The sequence below is a fragment of the Cervus elaphus genome, chromosome 20, assembly GCF_910594005.1.
Source record: "Cervus elaphus chromosome 20, mCerEla1.1, whole genome shotgun sequence".
Classification (NCBI taxonomy): Eukaryota; Metazoa; Chordata; class Mammalia; order Artiodactyla; family Cervidae; genus Cervus; species Cervus elaphus.
Genome location: NC_057834.1, coordinates 96087551 through 96105097, shown reverse-complemented (window position 1 = coordinate 96105097; position 17547 = coordinate 96087551). Strand labels below are relative to the sequence as shown.

The window sequence follows — 17547 nt, the reverse complement described above, 5'->3', positions numbered from 1 at the left end:
ACCTAAATGTAAGGATTAAAACTCTAAAATTCTTAGGGAAAAAAACAAAGGAGTAAATTTTTGTGATCTTTAATTAGTTAATGGTTTCTAAGATACACCAAAAGCACAGCAAATAGAAAAGAAATTGGATTTCACCAAAATTACAACATTTTGTGTTATAAAAGATACCATCAAGAAGAGGAAAAGACAACCCACAAAGGAAGAAAACATTCTGCAAATCATATATATGATAAGGGTTTTGAATCCAGAATATATAAAGAAATCTTAAAACTAAATAATAAAAAGACAACCCAATTTAAAAATGAGAATATATGAATAGCCATTTCTCCAAAGAAGATATACAAATGGCCAAAAAGCACACGAAAATATGCTGAATATCATTAGCCACTAAGGAAGTACAAATTAAAACCACAAGCAGATACAACTTTATGCTCACTTGGATGCCTATGACCAAAGACAGGTAACAACAAATGTTGGCAAGGAGGAGAAACTGAAATCTTCAAACACTGTTCTTGGGCCAGTGAAATAGTGCAACCACTCTGGAAAAAAGTTTGGCAGTTCCTCAAAATGGTAAACACAGCCTTAACACACGACCCAGCAAAAGGTATACACCCAAGAAAATGAAAACACCTCCACACAAAATATATATAAGTGCTCATGTGAGCATTACTCAAAATAACCAAAAAGCAGAAACAACTCAAAATTGCATTAATTGATGAGTATAAATAAAATGAGAAATACCCATACAATGTAATTGTAATTGTTAATAAAAAGGAATCAAGTACTGATGCATGCTATAAGACAAATTAAAAAAAAAAAAATGTGCTAAGTGAAAGACCACATATTGTGTCATCTTCTTTCATATGAAATGTTTAGAATAATAAAATCTAAAGAGACAGTAGATTAGTGATTTGTCAAGGGCTGGAGGAAATTGAGTGGGGAGCATTGAAAGGTAAAAAATACATGATTTCTTTTTAAGGTGATAAAAATATTCTCAAATTGATTGTGGTGATAGCTGCACAACTTAGAATTTACCAAAAACCATTTACTTGTATATTTTAAATGGTTCAATTGTACACTAAAGGAATTATATCAGAACAGGACTGCTTAAAAATAAATAAAGAAGAGATAAGGAAGTGGGGGTTAGGTTAAAACTTATTCAGTCAAATAATAAAAAGAAAAAGTCTTCCTTACAAAGGTCTTTTTACCAGACTTATTTTACCTTAACAACCATCACCCAGGTTAGTCTAGCTCTCAACTAAAATAAGCTTTCTTGCCCACTTGCTTCTTCAGTGTGAATTTCTCTATTCAAAATAAGGTATTGTAAAAAAGCTTTATTTTTTTCGATTGTTATGAATCTTAATGATAGCAATAAATGAAGGCAAGAAGAAAGGGTAAGCTTGCTCTGGCACAAACTTACTCCTGGCATCTGTTTCCCGTATTAGAAACTTCTTTATCCTCTAATTCAGGGACATGATGTAAATAAAGTTTTACTGGAACCCAGCCACATGCTGATTGTTTATGAATTATCTATGGCTACTTTCATGTAACAAATGGTATAGTCTGCAAAGCCTATAATATTTACTTATCTTGCTCTTTAATGAAACGTTTGTAGACCAATATTCTAAATATTAAGGGTTTTGTGTCACATTATATTGCTTCCAGGATAGAACACTTGTCATTCATCAATATAATTTCTATATGTAATCATACTACATTACTGTTATTAAAAATTTCTCTCATAATTTAGTTTACTTGATTCTAGAGTCACCATTGTATCTTAATATAAAGTTAGAAGAGGAGTTCATAGGTTCTGTTATTTCTTTAACATTTTACCCAGAAGCAAAATCCATTCATTTTCATTCAATAAATATTTACTGAGCATCACTATGCACTAGGCATATAGTGCTAGACACTAGAGATTCAACTGCTAATAAGCCAGAAACTCTTGCCTTCATGGAGTTTATATTTATAAAAGGAAGAGAAATATGAAATGAAACAAAACAGATTTTAAGTATTGAGAAAAACAAAAGGCTAAGACTGAAAATAATGAGAAGCATACTTTTTGATACTTAAATTAGGAAAATCTCTCTAAAGACATAACATTTAAAATGAGATCTAAAAGCTAAGTAAGAAATAAGAAGTCAAAGAATGGGAAGAAATGCATTCTAGACAGAAGCCAGAAATAACCTAGCATATACAAGAAGTGAAAGAAAATAAGTATGGCCAGACACAGAAAAAAAAGAAAGATTGGACCAAGATTATATCAGGGAAGTAAGAAGGGGCTAGATCATGAAGGTTCTTTAACTATGATTGCACTCATCTCACACGCTAGTAAAGTAATGCTTAAAATTCTCCAAGCCAGGCTTCAGCAATACGTGAACCGTGAACTTCCAGATGTTCAAGCTGGTTTTAGAAAAGGCAGAGGAACCAGAGATCAAATTGCCAACATCCGCTGGATCACTGAAAAGCAACAGAGTTCCAGAAAAACATCCATTTCTGCTTTATTGACTATGCCAAAGCCTTTGACTGTGTGGATCACAATAAACTGTGGAAAATTCTGAAAGAGATGGGAATACCAAACCACCTGACCTGCCTCTTGAGAAATGTGTATGCAGGTCAGGAAGCAACAGTTAGAACTGGACATGGAACAACAGACTGGTTGGTTCCAAATAGGAAAAGGAGTACATCAAGGCTGTGTATTGTCACCCTACTTATTTAACTTATATGCAGAGTACATCATGAGAAACGCTAGGCTGGAGGAAGCACAAGCTGGAATCAAGGTTGCCAGGAGAAATATCAATAACCTCAGATATGCAGGTGACACCACCCTTATGACAGAAAGTGAAGAACTAAAGAGCCTCTGATGAAAGTGAAAGAGGAGAGGGAAAAAGTTGGCTTAAAGCTCAACATTCAGAAAACTAAAATCATGGCATCTGGTCCCGTCACTTCATGGGAAATAGATGGGGCAACAGTGGAAACAGTGGCTGACTTTATTTTTCTGGGCTCCAAAATCACTGCAGATGGTGATTGCAGCCATGAAATTAAAAGACGCTTACTCCTTAGAAGGAAAGTTATGACCAACCTACACAGCATATTAAAAAGCAGAGACATTGCTTTGTCAACAAAGGTCTGTCTAGTCGAGGCTATGGTTTTCCCAGTGGTCATGTGTGGATGTGAGAGTTGGACTGTGAAGAAAGCTGAGTGCCGAAAAATTGATGCTTTTGAACTGTGGTGTTGGAGAAGACTCTTGAGAGTCCCTTGGACTGCAAGGAGATCCAACCAGTCCATCCTAAAGATCAGTCCTGGGTGTTCTTTGGAAGGGCTGATGTTGAAGCTGAAACTCCAATACTTTGGCCACCTGATTCAAAGAGCTGACTCATTGTAAAAGGCCCTGATGCTGGGAAAGATTAAGGGCAGGAGAAGAAGGGGACAACAGCAGATGAGATGGTTGGATGGCATCACTGACTCAATGGACATGGGTTTGGGTGGACTCCGGGAGCTGGTGATGGACAGGGAGGCCTGGTGTGCTGCGGTTTATGGGATCGCAAAGAGTCAGACATGATTGAGAAACTGAACTGAACTGAAAAAAATATGAGCTTATTTTGAAGTGGAGAAGGCATTAAAGGATCTTGAAAGGGGAGAAGACATGATACAACTTACATTTTAAGATAACTTTTCTTACCCCAGAGAGAATGGAATTTGAACATAGGGAGACTAGTTGCAGATCTGGTACAGTATTCCCGGGAAAAGATAATAAAAATTGGTTGGTCTAAGTGGAGCGGAGACAGAAAGTGGACTGATTCAAAATAACTTGCTAATTAGATATGTGTGGGTAAAAAGAGGGGGTGAGACAAAGAAGGATATCAGCTCTGAATATTCATTGGAAGGACTGATGTTGAAGCTGAAGCTCCAATGCTTTGGCCACCTGATGCAAAGAACTGACTCACTGGAGAAGTTCCAATGTTGAGAAAGATTGAAGGCAGGAGAAGAAGGGGACGACAGATGATGAGATGGTTGGATGGCATCGCCGACTCAATGGACGTGAGTTTGGGTAAACTCTGGGAGCTGGTGATGGACAGGGAGGCCTGGCGAGCTGCAGTTCATGGGGTCACAAAGAGTCAGACAGGACTGAGCGACTGAACTGAACTGAACTGTATGTTCTAAATGGTAACAGAAAAAGAAAACAAGGAACTGATAACACTAGTTGCTGCAAAGAGGATAACTGGGTGGATAAAGACAGGTGGGAGAGACACTTTATTTTTACATCATATCCTTGTATATCTTTTTACAATTTTGTAGCATGTAAACATAGTAACTATTCAAAAAATTACACAAATTAAGGAGGACCCACAAGAGTCTAGACAGAGCACAAAGGTGAAGAAATCAAGGCATTTATGCACCTAAATAATTACTGTCTTCTTAAATCCTCCAAGAACATAAAGATGAAAAGGTAAAAGCCTTAGTACCTACTGAAGTACAAATGAAACTTCCTATTACAAGTCCAAAGTAATCATAATTTCAAAAGATTTATAAACTAGAAATGACTCTGAGTTCAACAATCCAATCCCTCTCACTTCACAGGCAGGAACATGAGCAGAAATACATACTACCTACAATCGAGAATGCCATATGTCACACTATGATTTCAATAGCTTAAAATGCAAAATACTCATCATCAACATCATTCTCTACCCAACACCACATGACCAAATGTATCATGAAACTAAGTGCTCAAGCATCCTAGTTTGAACCTTCATCTACTATCCCCTCAGTTATCTAAGTCCTCAACCTGCTGCTTAAGCTAATCTGTTACACAAAGGATGCTAAAAATCTTAAAATAACTCTGTTAACTTTTCAAAATATACTTTAAAATCTGAAATTGGATGCCTTGGTTCTAACCTGGTAAACAAAACTGAACTCTGTTTTGCTAAATGATTAAAAAACATTCCAGTAACATTAAGAACACTGCAGTGTTAAAGTATGCAAATTATTAACCAAATAGCTGCCATTTATAGGGCATATATTAGTATAGGCCCAGCGCTATGCTGTATACTTTAGATATCTTATTTAATTTGCCCCCTAACCCCATGAGACAAAGATTATTCCTATTTCACATGTCATAAGAAAAAGTCATCTAATAACAGTTAATTTCCTAAAATTACATATATAGAAATCATGATAGTCATGACTCTAAAATCAGTATTCTTTTTACCATACCAACAGATTTCAGACTTTCTGGTTTCAAGACCACATTAAATTGTTTTAAAATGTTCCTTACTAATTTTAAAATTACAATAAACTCATTATATGCTAATATAAATTTTTTATGAAAAAACATAATTGCAATTTTCCAAAACAAATTTTTAAAAAATGATGAGTGGTACAATTTTAAATTCTTTAATTAAAAATTAAAGTAAATTAAATGTTTGGCTTAATAGAAAACAGCTGGGTTTTTATAAGTAAATCCAGATTCAGATGACAAGTAATTAAAAAAAAAAAGGAGGAGCATTTTAATAGTCTTTTCAAGTAATTAGGTATATTCTTTGATATGACACCAAAACGTATTAAGTGGTCATTTCTTAATGGACTGTTGCCATGTGAAATCTAAAATCGTATCAATAAATTTTTTGTTTTGTGGTACACCAAAATTCATTGGTTTCACTTGCACTTTGAATGAATCTTTACTGATGCATGATTCTGTAACATAGTGGACTTGATCAGTCTAAAAAATACTGGTTGACTGAGTCATTCAGATCTTCCATATGTCAACACATTTCACGATACAAAAATTTTTAAATCACATTTAGTAATATTACCAATATGAGCAAAAGTCTTTAAATACTAAGAGACTGTCAAGCTTAGAGTGATAAAGACAAGTTTTCTAAATTCTTTCATCTCAAATTGAACTTCTTTCATGGGCAGCAAAGACTACCAATTGTTTTCCTTGAGGTCCCAGGTTCACTTTCCAATTTCCAGAAAATGTATCCCAAATATCCAAATTGGAATAACCATAATCTGTGTGTAAGCTGTTTTTTTCAAATAAAAATACTGTTTTATGACAAAAGCAGCCAGTTTGGCTTACAACTCAAAATGCACATATGTTTTCCCTTATTTTCTCTTCAGTATATAGCAGGAAAGCATGCATAATCCATATAATGTCTCAAAGAATATAAAAAGCATGTACTCAAGATTAAGACTTTAAAAATTAACAAATTTCTACAGCTACAGCAAAGACATTGTGAAATTGGCTTCCCCACCCCGCCCCACTTCAAGTACAGGCAGTGACTAATACAATGACTACTAGCAGTTCAGTGCCTTAATTCATGCTAACATTTCAACAATTTTACCCACCACTGCTTTTGCACCATCAGTGAAAATGTCACTGCAGTGAAAAAAAGGCAAACAATGATTTTGTATTATTACAAAAATAGTTCTGACTTCATGTGCCCCCTAACTAGGGAGCAAAACAGGAAATTACATGTTGGGACAATCCCCTGGAGATGGGAATGGCAACCCACTTCAGTATTCTTGCCTGGAGAATCCCATGGACAGAGGAGCCTGGCATGGGGTCTCAGTGAGTCAGAAACAACTGAGTGACTAACACAGACACACACACAACCAACAAAGCTCCAGCTTCTACAGATACATTCAAGTCTCATCCAAGCAAGCAATAAAAAGGGAGAATTTTTGTATTTTCTCTCATGAATGGTACTATATTACTGAAATTCACACGTATATTACTTTCAAAATATCCTCAACTCTTACCCAGGTCTACCTTCTCATTATTTCCAGTTACCCCATTTATTACAATGGCATGTTAAATTGATCCACACCCATCCAAGTTTCTTTTCTGCTTCATACAGCAGCCAGAGAGAGCCTTTCAAAATCAGATCATGTTACCTGGCTGCTCAAAATCCTCAAATCACTTCCTATGTTGAGTGAAGTAAAAGCAATCACTGGTCTACAAAAAGTTCTGCAGGCTTACATCCCCCACCCCCACATCTCAAAACTTCCCATCTCCTACCACTCTCTGCCTTGTTCCAGTCAGACTTGCCTTCTTTCTATTCCTTGAACATGGTACCTTTCTTTATATTTGCAATTCTCTGCCTAAAATTCTTCTATTCTAGAAAACAGCTCCCTAATTTTAAGTAACTGCTCTAATTTTTCTCATCCCTGATGTCTTCCCAGACCCTAACCTCCCCTCCCTATACTGCCAGCGCTCTCTATCCTCTTCACCCTGCTTTATTTTACTCTATAATATTTATCATTATGTTGCTGCTGTGTCAGTCGCTCAGTTGTGTCCAACTCTTTGCGAACCCATGGACTGTAACCCCCAGGCTCCTTTGTCCATGGAGTTCTCCAGGCAAGAATACTGGAGTGGGTAGCCCTTACCTTCTCCAGGGGATCTTCCCAACCCAGGAATTGATCCTGGGTCTCCTGCAATGCAGGCAGATTCTTTACCATCTGAGACACCAAAGAATATTACCATATATTTATTAGTTTGTTTACTATTTATCTTGCCCCATTAGAATGTAAGCTCCCTGAGAGCAGAGACTTTGTTCATTTTGTTCACTGCTCTAAGTAACCCCAGAACCTAAAACACTGTTTATCACATTATCAGGAGGTCGGTTTATATTGGTTAAATGAAGGAATGAATGAACCAAAAAAATGGGGGGGAAAAACTATAAAAAACCATTAGCGAGCAAGCTAAGTTGCTTCAGTCGTGTCCAACTCTTTGTGACCCTAAGGACCCACCAAGCTCCTCTGTCCATGAGATTCTCCAGGAAAGAATACTGGAGTGGGTTGCCATGCCCTCCTCCAGGGGATCTTCCCATAAAGAACCATCAGAATAGTGTTAAAATCTGTTTTCACTCTCCAAAAAGCATTTTACCCAGGACAATGCAAGTCTCCACACGATTCTCTATGAAAGCCAACCAATGTCCAAAAGGATGAGCAACATAGCACTGGTGGCTTTACAGAATTCAGCACTATGCTGAGTAAGAGAGGATGAACTAACAAACCTGACAGATAGCTACACCCAAGAATCCAAATGCATTTTTTTGTTGTTGTTCATATACCTAGAAGGTATATGAAGTTATTGTAAACTGGAATATACCAGTAACCTGATATTGAATTTAACGTTTATTTAGGTGCTTGACTTTATCTACTGTTCCCCTCAGAAGGTTTACCTAGCGAATTCTTTTTTAAAGTATAATTATTCCTTCAGATTTTCCCCTTCTTTTGGATCTCAACTAAAAGATAAAAACTGGGAAAGATATATGCAGAAAGAACTGAAATAACTGAAAGATATATGCAGAAAAACAAAATCCAAATTAGAAACACCCCAAAACAAACAAAAGTGATGACAGTATATGACAAGTATGAAGCGAGTTACAGCAGTAACAGACTAAAGGTGACTTACAGGAGAGACAAATGAACCCAACCTTGTAGCAAACTGATAGGCAGTATAAACTCAAGCATCAGACAAAATCTCAACTGAATGAAGCTCTACCTAAACTTCAAAAACTAAAGTGTCCTCTGCTGAAAGGTACATCATAGCAAATGTGACAGCAAGGTATTTATATTAATCGCTACTATGATATGAGCCTTCAACATTATGTTCAAGTACAGTCGCCCATATAAGAAAATAATAGATATTATTATATCTACTTATTTCAGCAGTTAAATAAATAGTATAATTACATAAAATCCAGTTTGTAGAGAAGCATGGTCTCAAACTCAGATCTGATACATAAAAAATGCCTTCTAGTTTTGCAGATAATCTTCGGGATATCAACAAGACTAACAGGCTCAAAAACAGATGAAACGCAACCAACCACAGAGTTAAACCTCACATATCCTGGTAACTAATGAACAACATTCATAATCTTTAAACAGTTAGAAAAGAGATCGTTTCTCTTTTTCCTACGCTCATCTGACATGCTTCTGTCTTGCTCTAAAACTGACCTTCCATCTCTCTCCAGATAAAATAGATGACATATAAATATGAACAGGAATATATTCTTTGTCTGCTCAACTCCAAACCAATTTTTGAGAAAGAAAGAAAGTGAAGTCACTCAGTCATGTCCGACTCTTTGCGACCCCGTGGACTGTAGCCTACCAAGCTTCTCCGTCCATGGGATTCTCCAGGCAAGAATACTTTTTGAGAAACTACACTCATTTCATAGAACAAAGAATCCTGACAATTACCTTGTACTCTTTAGATTTCTATGACTTAAGAATGTCATTAACTTGGAACCAACATACTCAGTTCTCCAGTAAGTCCTTCCAAATTGTCCTGCCTCATTGCTGATGCCCAGGACACATCATCATCAGTAACTGCTCATTTCTGCTTCCTTTTTTGCCAAGTTGGAAGGTCAGACCTTCCTACTTCTACCATAGTTCAGTGAAAGTAGGTTTCCAGAAGATGTGTTCATAACCCAGTTTTAAGCAGCAGTTCACATTCTACAATGCTAATGATGATGGCGCTGGGAAACACAGTCATTCAACTCCAGGACAGTCCTATCTGGTCGGAGATACACACACAGGAAAGGTGAAAGGAGGATGGTCATATTTATATAATCATGAAGATCAATTAATCGACTCCACAGATTAGGGGAGTGACAGCTTTCACAGCTGAATCAGCCTCATACCCAGTGTCAGCGCTGAAAACGTTAATGGATTATCTTGGGCTTCCAGAAACCACTTTTTTTTTTAATCCAAAGAAAAATGAGGCATGTCTTCCAGAAAACAAAATTCAGAAAAGACTACAAAACATGAGAACAGATACAAAGCCACTAGTGTTCATTTAAAGATGTGCCTCTTGACTAAAATTGTTCACCTGAGACTTCAAGATTTTTTTTGCCATGCAAAGTTTATCTTTATAGTCGCCTCTTCTCAAACAAACAACATATTGTGCATCACCCCTCATGAATGTTAGGGATCAAAAGCAGAGAATAGTATCGAAAGGAAGATCAATTTATATAGAATAAGCCAGAATAAACATATTGCATGGGCACCAAACAGAGCACCAAACAGATTATCCTATTGCCTCCATATTCAAGTGTACATTTTTAAACTTTCTGAATGTAAGATATTTTAAAATTTCTGTTTGAAGAAATTTGCCAGCCACCAGACACAAGCTGATGGTTTCTTTATCACTTCACTGAGTCACCTGCATTGGTAGGAATAGTCACAAAATGAATTTTATCTTGAATTTGAAATCTCTAATCACTATGTAAAACAGCTTCAAGAAGATTACAACTCAATAAAAAATAAAAATTAACTATGTATAGAGAAAATGGTTTGTCCCATGCCAGATAGAGTAGTTAAAGGCAGTACAAACTGCCAAATCTCTCAGAATAGATCAAAATTTTTCCATATCTAGGAAAGACTGGTCTAAGTAATTCATAGATCAAGGATTTTCATCACTTTAGCACCTAAAAGCTTTTGACTAGTTTCCAAGATAAGGTGCTTAACTTCCAAAGATATTTAACTTAATTAAGGGGGAAAAAAATTACAAGTTTAACAAATAGGAAATGCAGTCAAAATCAAGAGAGTCTTCTATAAACGTCACAATCATTCTCAGTTCTAAAGAAGAAGAAATAAAAATCATTACCACCAACTGTAAAAAAAAAAAAACAAAAAAAACTGCATGTTAACATGATGCTTTCTTTAAATACCAATGGCAAAAAAAAAAAAAGTCAGAAAAATATTTACACTCAATGTGGGAAAAAAGCTTAAACTTTAATCCTATACTTAAAAAAATAGTAGTATAAAGCTAAAGATACACTAATGATATAGAGTTGAATCAACTTTTGTATGTTTAATGTATCCTTTTCCCCACTCAAACAAAACTGTTACTAAATATACCATGAGTCAAAATCATTGCCACTTCTGAACACAGTATATAGATGATATCATGACTATTACTGTATTTAACTTATATTTCAAGCAATATGTTTGGATCCAAATACAATATTCCCCAGTATAACTGATGGCTCCGAAAAAGCAGTTCAAACTAAACTAACATTTTTCCACAAAAAAAAAAGAGCTCTATCCCTGTTCCTATTCAACTTGACAATAACTTATAAATACACACATACACACCCCCCAAAGGAAGTGTTTCAATTCCAAGGTCACTACAAACTGAAAGAGCTAATGAATAATGAGCTAAACAGTGATCAAAGTAGGATCCAATAACAGGTGTCACAGTGGTAAATCTGCCTGTCAATGCAGGAGACACAAGAGATGCAGGTTCAATCCCTGGGTTGAAAAGATCCCATGAAGTAGGAAATGACAACCCACTCCAGTCTTCTTGCCTGGAAAATTCCATGGACAGAGGAGCCTGGAGGGCTACAGTCCATGGGGTCACAAAGAGTCAGACACGGTTGACCACGCACTATCTACTATCTGTAGAATTCAATAAGCTTCCAAGGTAGATAGAATAAAGGATCAAGACTAACAAGATAAGTATCAATAAATGTAAACTTCTGTTTTGAGGTTTTAAAAAAAGCACAAGAAGACATTAGAATAGGAAGACAACCACTTGAGAATAAACAACATTTTTAAAAATCCACATATTATTTCACTGTGTTATTTAATGTGTGCTCTTTAGTAATGCACATTACTAAATGTGTATCACTTAGAGCAATAAATATAATCTCTTTGTCTTGTTTATGAGGCTACTATAACTTCAACACTAAGGTTGGTTCTTTCCATCCTCAAAGGAAAGACTAAGCAACTAGAGTTTCACTAAAAGATGAATAAGATCTTCATTTACTTATTTAATACAGTTTTATAGTATTCACTAGGTTTCAGGGACCATTCTTAGCACTTTGTAAATCATACCTTATGAAGAATGGATACAGAAGTTAGGAATGTTTAACATAAAGACAGGAAGAACACGATAGCTCTTGCTTGTCAAGTATCTAAAGGGCTATCATGTGGACAAGGCAGCATATTTATCTGTGCCATTAGGTGAAAAAGAAAAAACACAATAGTGAGAGATCTGGGCTGCACAGGAAATCTCTGAGAGCTGTTTAATAGCATTATCTTTCTATAGGTACTAAATGAGAAAATATATATCAAAGAACTTTACCATAAAATGCCACATACACATTATTAAAACTGACTTCTTTGCAAATTAGTGGGTCCTGATTAACAGAAAATTTACAAAGGTTGATCACAGGCTTTGAAGCCCTCACTGTTAGTTCAGTTCCCCATTTTGGAACTTATACTAAGTATGCAACTTTGGCAAAGTTTCCTTGTGCCTTGAGGCTTCAGTTTCCTCCTTTAAAACAAGAATAAAACTATCTGCTTTGTAGGGTTATTGTGAGAATTAAATGTGATAATGTATGTAAACACTTAGCATAGTGCTGACATGTTCAATAAACTATGATCATGATCATGATCATCATTATATTATGGAAGGAATGTCAAGTGAACATACAACTATGTCATATGATATGGTATAATTGTATGGCTCTGCTATGCACCTGAATGAGTAGATGATTCTGCTATGTATTTATCATGCTTTAACAATCCAAATGTAATATATAGCTTGTTTTTGTTGGGCAATTTAAAATGCCTTTATCTTCTGTAATTTGAAAGGAAAAATATTCCAAAAAAAATTAACAAAATATCCAGGTTAGTAAACTCTCAAGAGTAAAAGTAATGTAAACATAGTAGAGAAATTATGCAGCTATAAGCAAAAAGATTGAAGTAGCAGATTAAACAGAAATGGGCTTCCCAGGAGGCTCAGTGATAAAGAATCCACCTGTGGAGCAGGAAACATAGGTTTGATCCCTGAGTGGGGAAGATCCCCTGGAGAAGGAAATGGCAACCCACTCCAGTATTCTTGCCTGGAAAATCAAATGGACAGAGGAGCCTGGTGGGTTACAGTCCACAGGGTCACAAAAAGTTGGACATGACTTAGCAACTAAACAAGAACAATGTTAAATAGAAGCTACTCTTTTAGGAGTCTTCACTGCAGGAGATGAGAATGTATCTATATATTGCAGAAAACAACAATTACACTTTCCACCAGTATGTGAAACACTGGTTATATTCATGAAAAATATCAACAATGTCACTGCTGGTAGGAATGTAAATTGGTGCAGCCATTTAAGGGGAACTGTATGGAGGGTCCTTAAAAAAACTAAAGTTAACAGAGGAATCCAACAATCCCACTCCTGGGCATATATCCAGAAAAGACAAAAACTCTAATTTGAAGACAAATGCCCCAAAGTATACAGCAGCATGATTTACAATAACCAAGACATGGAAATAATTTAAATGTCCATGGATAGATAAATGAATAAAGAAGATGTGGTATATATAGACAATGGAATATTACCAAGCCATAAAAAAGACTGAAAAAATGCCATTTGCAATAACATAGATGACCCTAGAGATTATCAGTCTAAGTGAAATAAGTCAGAGAAAGACAAGTATCTTAAGACAGCACTTATATGGGGAATCTAAAAAGGTGATATGCACCTCCCCAGTGCTCCAGCAATTAAGAATCCACCTGCCAATGCAGGGAACATGGGCTCAATTCCTGGTCCTGGAAGCTTCCACTCTCCTCAGGGCCACTAGGCCTATGTACCACAACTCTTGAGCCAGTGCTCTAGAGCCTGTACTTCATAACAAAAGAAGCCACTACAATGAGAAGCCTGGGCACAGCAATGAAAACCTAGTGCGGCCAAAAATTAATGAATTCAAATAAATAAAAAGTGATACAAATGAACTTACTGACAAAACAGAAATAGACTCACAGACATAAAAAAAATTATGATCTCCAAAGGGGAAGGGGGGTGCTAAAAACTGGATAAACAGATGCACACTACTACATATGAAACAGATAATAAGGACCTACTGTATAGCACTTTCCCCTGATGGTGGGAAAGATTGAAGGCAGGAGAAGGGGACGACAGAGGATAAGATGGGTGGATGGCATCACCAACTTGATGGAAATGAGTTTGAGCAAGCTCCACGAGTTGGTGATGGACAGGGAAGCCTGGCATGCTACAATCCACAGGGTTGGAGAGAGTCGGACACGACTGAGTGACTGAACTAAACTGAACTGTATAGCAGAGGGAACTATATTCAATATCTTGTAATAATCTAAAACAGGAAAGAATCTGAAAAAAACCTAAAATACATGTGCGTGTATATATATACATATAACTGAATCGCTCGCTGTACACCTGAAACACTGTAAGTCAACTATACTTCAATTTAAAAAAATCAACAAAGGGCAGCTAAGTACAATGCAAGCATTTAGTATATTTAACTGATTTTTAAAAAGAATTTCAGTAGGCTATGGAAAAGAGTTTAAAGGTATCTAGGATTCTAATTACTTTGCTATTACTTTGAGCAGAATTTGTACTTTAACAAACCAGCTTTCATCTGCTAGATGACAGACATGCAAGCTCAGTAATCCTGCAATTCAGTACCTTCTGTGATCAATCAAGAAAATCAGTTCTAACATCATACTATCATACTTAGTCATAGTCACCTCTCACTTCTTTCAAAGGGAATCATCCCTCAAAAACAAAGTTTCAACTGTTTTCAGGTATATTTCAATGTAATGGAACACTTAAATGGCAATATTTTAAAGGCAATGGCCATAAGATAAACCTTTTATATAGCTGTATGAAGATCAAATCTGAAAAACATTCTAAACATTCAAAGCTACAATAGATCTCCCACTAAAAACTGTTTCCCAAAGGGTTAAAATATAATTACTATCAACAAACAATATGATGCTGTTGCAACAATAGTAAAGTAATTAAATAAACTTAAGAACGAAAAACTGGGTGCAGCTTTTAGGAACATTTTGGGGGGTTTGATTTTTAATAAATGACAGTAATATTACAATATTGTAAATTCAGAATACAAATGCAGTTGTCAGAGAATTACACAAACAGTGGAAATCTTACTCTTTTTTTAACCTCCGTTTTTGCCCTAATTGTAGATAAGAAGCCTAGAGTCCAGTGGAATTAAGGAAGCTTATTCAACAGGCATGTATTTCATTAATGTGTTATACTATTTTGAGCACAGAATTGAGTGTGTTCTAATTGAATGCATACAATTCTCATGTTCGGTTAAAAGCTGAACTATTAACAATATTTGCCAAGTACCCAGTTTAAAACAGCCTATCTATTAAATGCTGAAAATATCAGTGTTTACATTAGCTTTATTTTACTGTGGCTTAAATCACAGTAAAATAAAGTCAATCACACTATGACAGTCAATTGATAATCACATTATCACAGTCAACTCAATCACATTATGTTTTTAGAAGAAACAAAAAAATCAGCTCATAAGTTAAAGCAAAAAGTAGAAATACAGTCCTTGAATAACAAATGACACTACACGTTGTCATGCAGGATATGAGGAAGTTACTATGAAAAATCATAGTACTATTTTTCATCACAGGTCATCAAGTAATGTTTTAATTACTATCAGCAATTATCTATGTGAAATAAGTGTAAAACTCTAAGCTCTGCTTTAACAACATCTTAGCCACTTGGAAGTCACTACTTGCTCTAGGTATCAAATGCCAACAAATTGGTACTGTTGCTTTCAGAAATCAAAAAACCTGTAAAAGTGTAAACACTTTGTATCAAACTAAGCTTCCTAAAAGCAGAAGGAAAAAGAGAGAGACAGCCTAATGGCTGTAGAAATCATAACCAGTTGCAGCCAGGTTGGGTTCTGTACCTGGACGATAAAGGGAGGTGGGCAATTTATATGTTCAAAATTCAAGATCCCAAGGGTGGAGAGGGGGTAGAAAAAGAAGATACAATTCAATAAACAAGGATGACGACCAGGCTGGATGAGAGGCAGTCTAAAATTTCTTATTGTCGAGAATCAACTAAAGCCCTGACTCAAAGATAAAACAGCTTCTAATAGTTTGAAGGCGGCCAGGAAGAAGCATTCCTTTGCACCCACAAGAACCAATCCCCAGACCACTGGCATGCTATTACATGATTTACGGGCATTTGGCTCGGATGATGGGCAAAGGAGAGCAAAGAGTCCGAAAGAAGCCTAGGATTTATAGACGCCTAGGATTTGAGAGGCCTGAGGAGGCGCAACCTAGACTCTGGGAAGGAAAGGTGGACAGGGGCGAGCACTCCTCACCGTGATTATCTTTCTGCCCGATATTGTGCGTGCGGATGAGAGAGGACAGTCTCCTCACATCCCCCTTGAAGACGCACTCGTGCACCGGGTAGTGTGCAGGGCAACTGCCTCCAGCTGCGACGACAGCAATGGGGTTGGTGCCCGCTAAAAGAGCCGGGGACTGGGAGATGGGAGTCGCGGAGGAATTGTGCAGCGGCAGGGCCGGGGCGCCGGGGGGATTGGAGGAGGCCGGAGCTGTCTTCAGCTGTAGCCGGTGGTGATGGTTACTGAAGATCTTATGACAGGCTCTACCGCTCTTGTTGCTGCCGCCTGTGCCAATCCTGCCTCCGGTAAAGGTGCCGCCGAGGGCAGCCGCCGCTTCCTCATCCCCAGGCTCCAGCAGGTCCCCCTCTTCTTTGCTGGGCTTGTGGTCCCTCCGCAATGAGCGGATCTTCTCCCCGGTCATCGCCGCCACGGGCAGAGAAGGAATCCAGGAGGCTCACCGCTGGCGACGAAACTGGCGCTGCGGCGGCACAAGGCGATTAGAGCGGTGGCCAGGATACTCCAGCGCAGCATGAACTCCCAGAGCGCCCCCGAGCCCGGGACAAACGCATCTCCCGGAGGAAGAAGAGCCGGCTCTCGCCTAGGCACGAAGGGACGCGCGCTCGCTGGGGGGAGCTACAGCTCAAGTGCCCACGACACTAGGATTCCCGTCCCTACCGCCGCAGCCGCCGCCACTGCCTCACTCAGAAAAACAGGGCACGGCCATCTTCCCCTGGCTTCTCTCGCGAGAACTCCCCCGGGGGGTAGGACGGAGGAAACACCGCGATAAGTGAGCTGCCTGCTCCCGCCCTCGCACGTTCTATTCCCAGAGTTGCGGAACGCCGGCGCCTACCAGGCAGCGGGTTTGGACCCCCAGCTGGATTCTCTGAACCAAAAGAGGAGATGCAGCACTCCCGATGGCTGCGCTTCTTGTGGGAAGTCTGCAACCTGGGCCTGTGTTTAAGATATGCGATGCACCCTATAAACGGTGACTTAAACCCTGCGACCTCCGGACTTCCCGGAGATGAGTGCAGACTGACACCCAGGCACACAGGACGTGATGTCACTGAAATGCACAGGCCACTCACTCAATAAGCATTTGTTAAGCATCTACTTCGTGCCATACATTGTGTTAGTGTGTGTATGTGTCATTAGAGGAGGAAAAATAGTCAAGCACTTGAGCACAAGATATAACTTTGAATGAAGTGGATACAAAGAGTTGGGGTGAACGGGGAAAAAAAAAAGGAGAGGCAAATTGTAGTGCTGAAGTGTCAAATCACCACGGAAGTTTAGAACGTGACCTTGGAAAACAGGCTATTCAGCAGAGAGAGAGGGTAGGTTACTCAAATATTTGTTGGATGAATGACTTTCGGGCAA

At 37.8% G+C, this 17547-nt stretch overlaps 1 protein-coding gene across 1 annotated transcript in view; it reads right to left on the bottom strand.

Moving 5' to 3' along the window:
• Nucleotides 1–17088, bottom strand: part of ANKRD13C (ankyrin repeat domain 13C) — a 91162-nt gene extending 74074 nt beyond the window's left edge. Inside the window, exon 1 of the mRNA XM_043876598.1 lies at nt 16150–17088. Coding sequence (XP_043732533.1) covers nt 16150–16594 — 445 coding nt within the window. The 5' untranslated portion in view covers nt 16595–17088. The remainder of the gene's footprint in view (nt 1–16149) is intronic.
• Between the last annotated feature and the right edge of the window lie 459 nt (nt 17089–17547).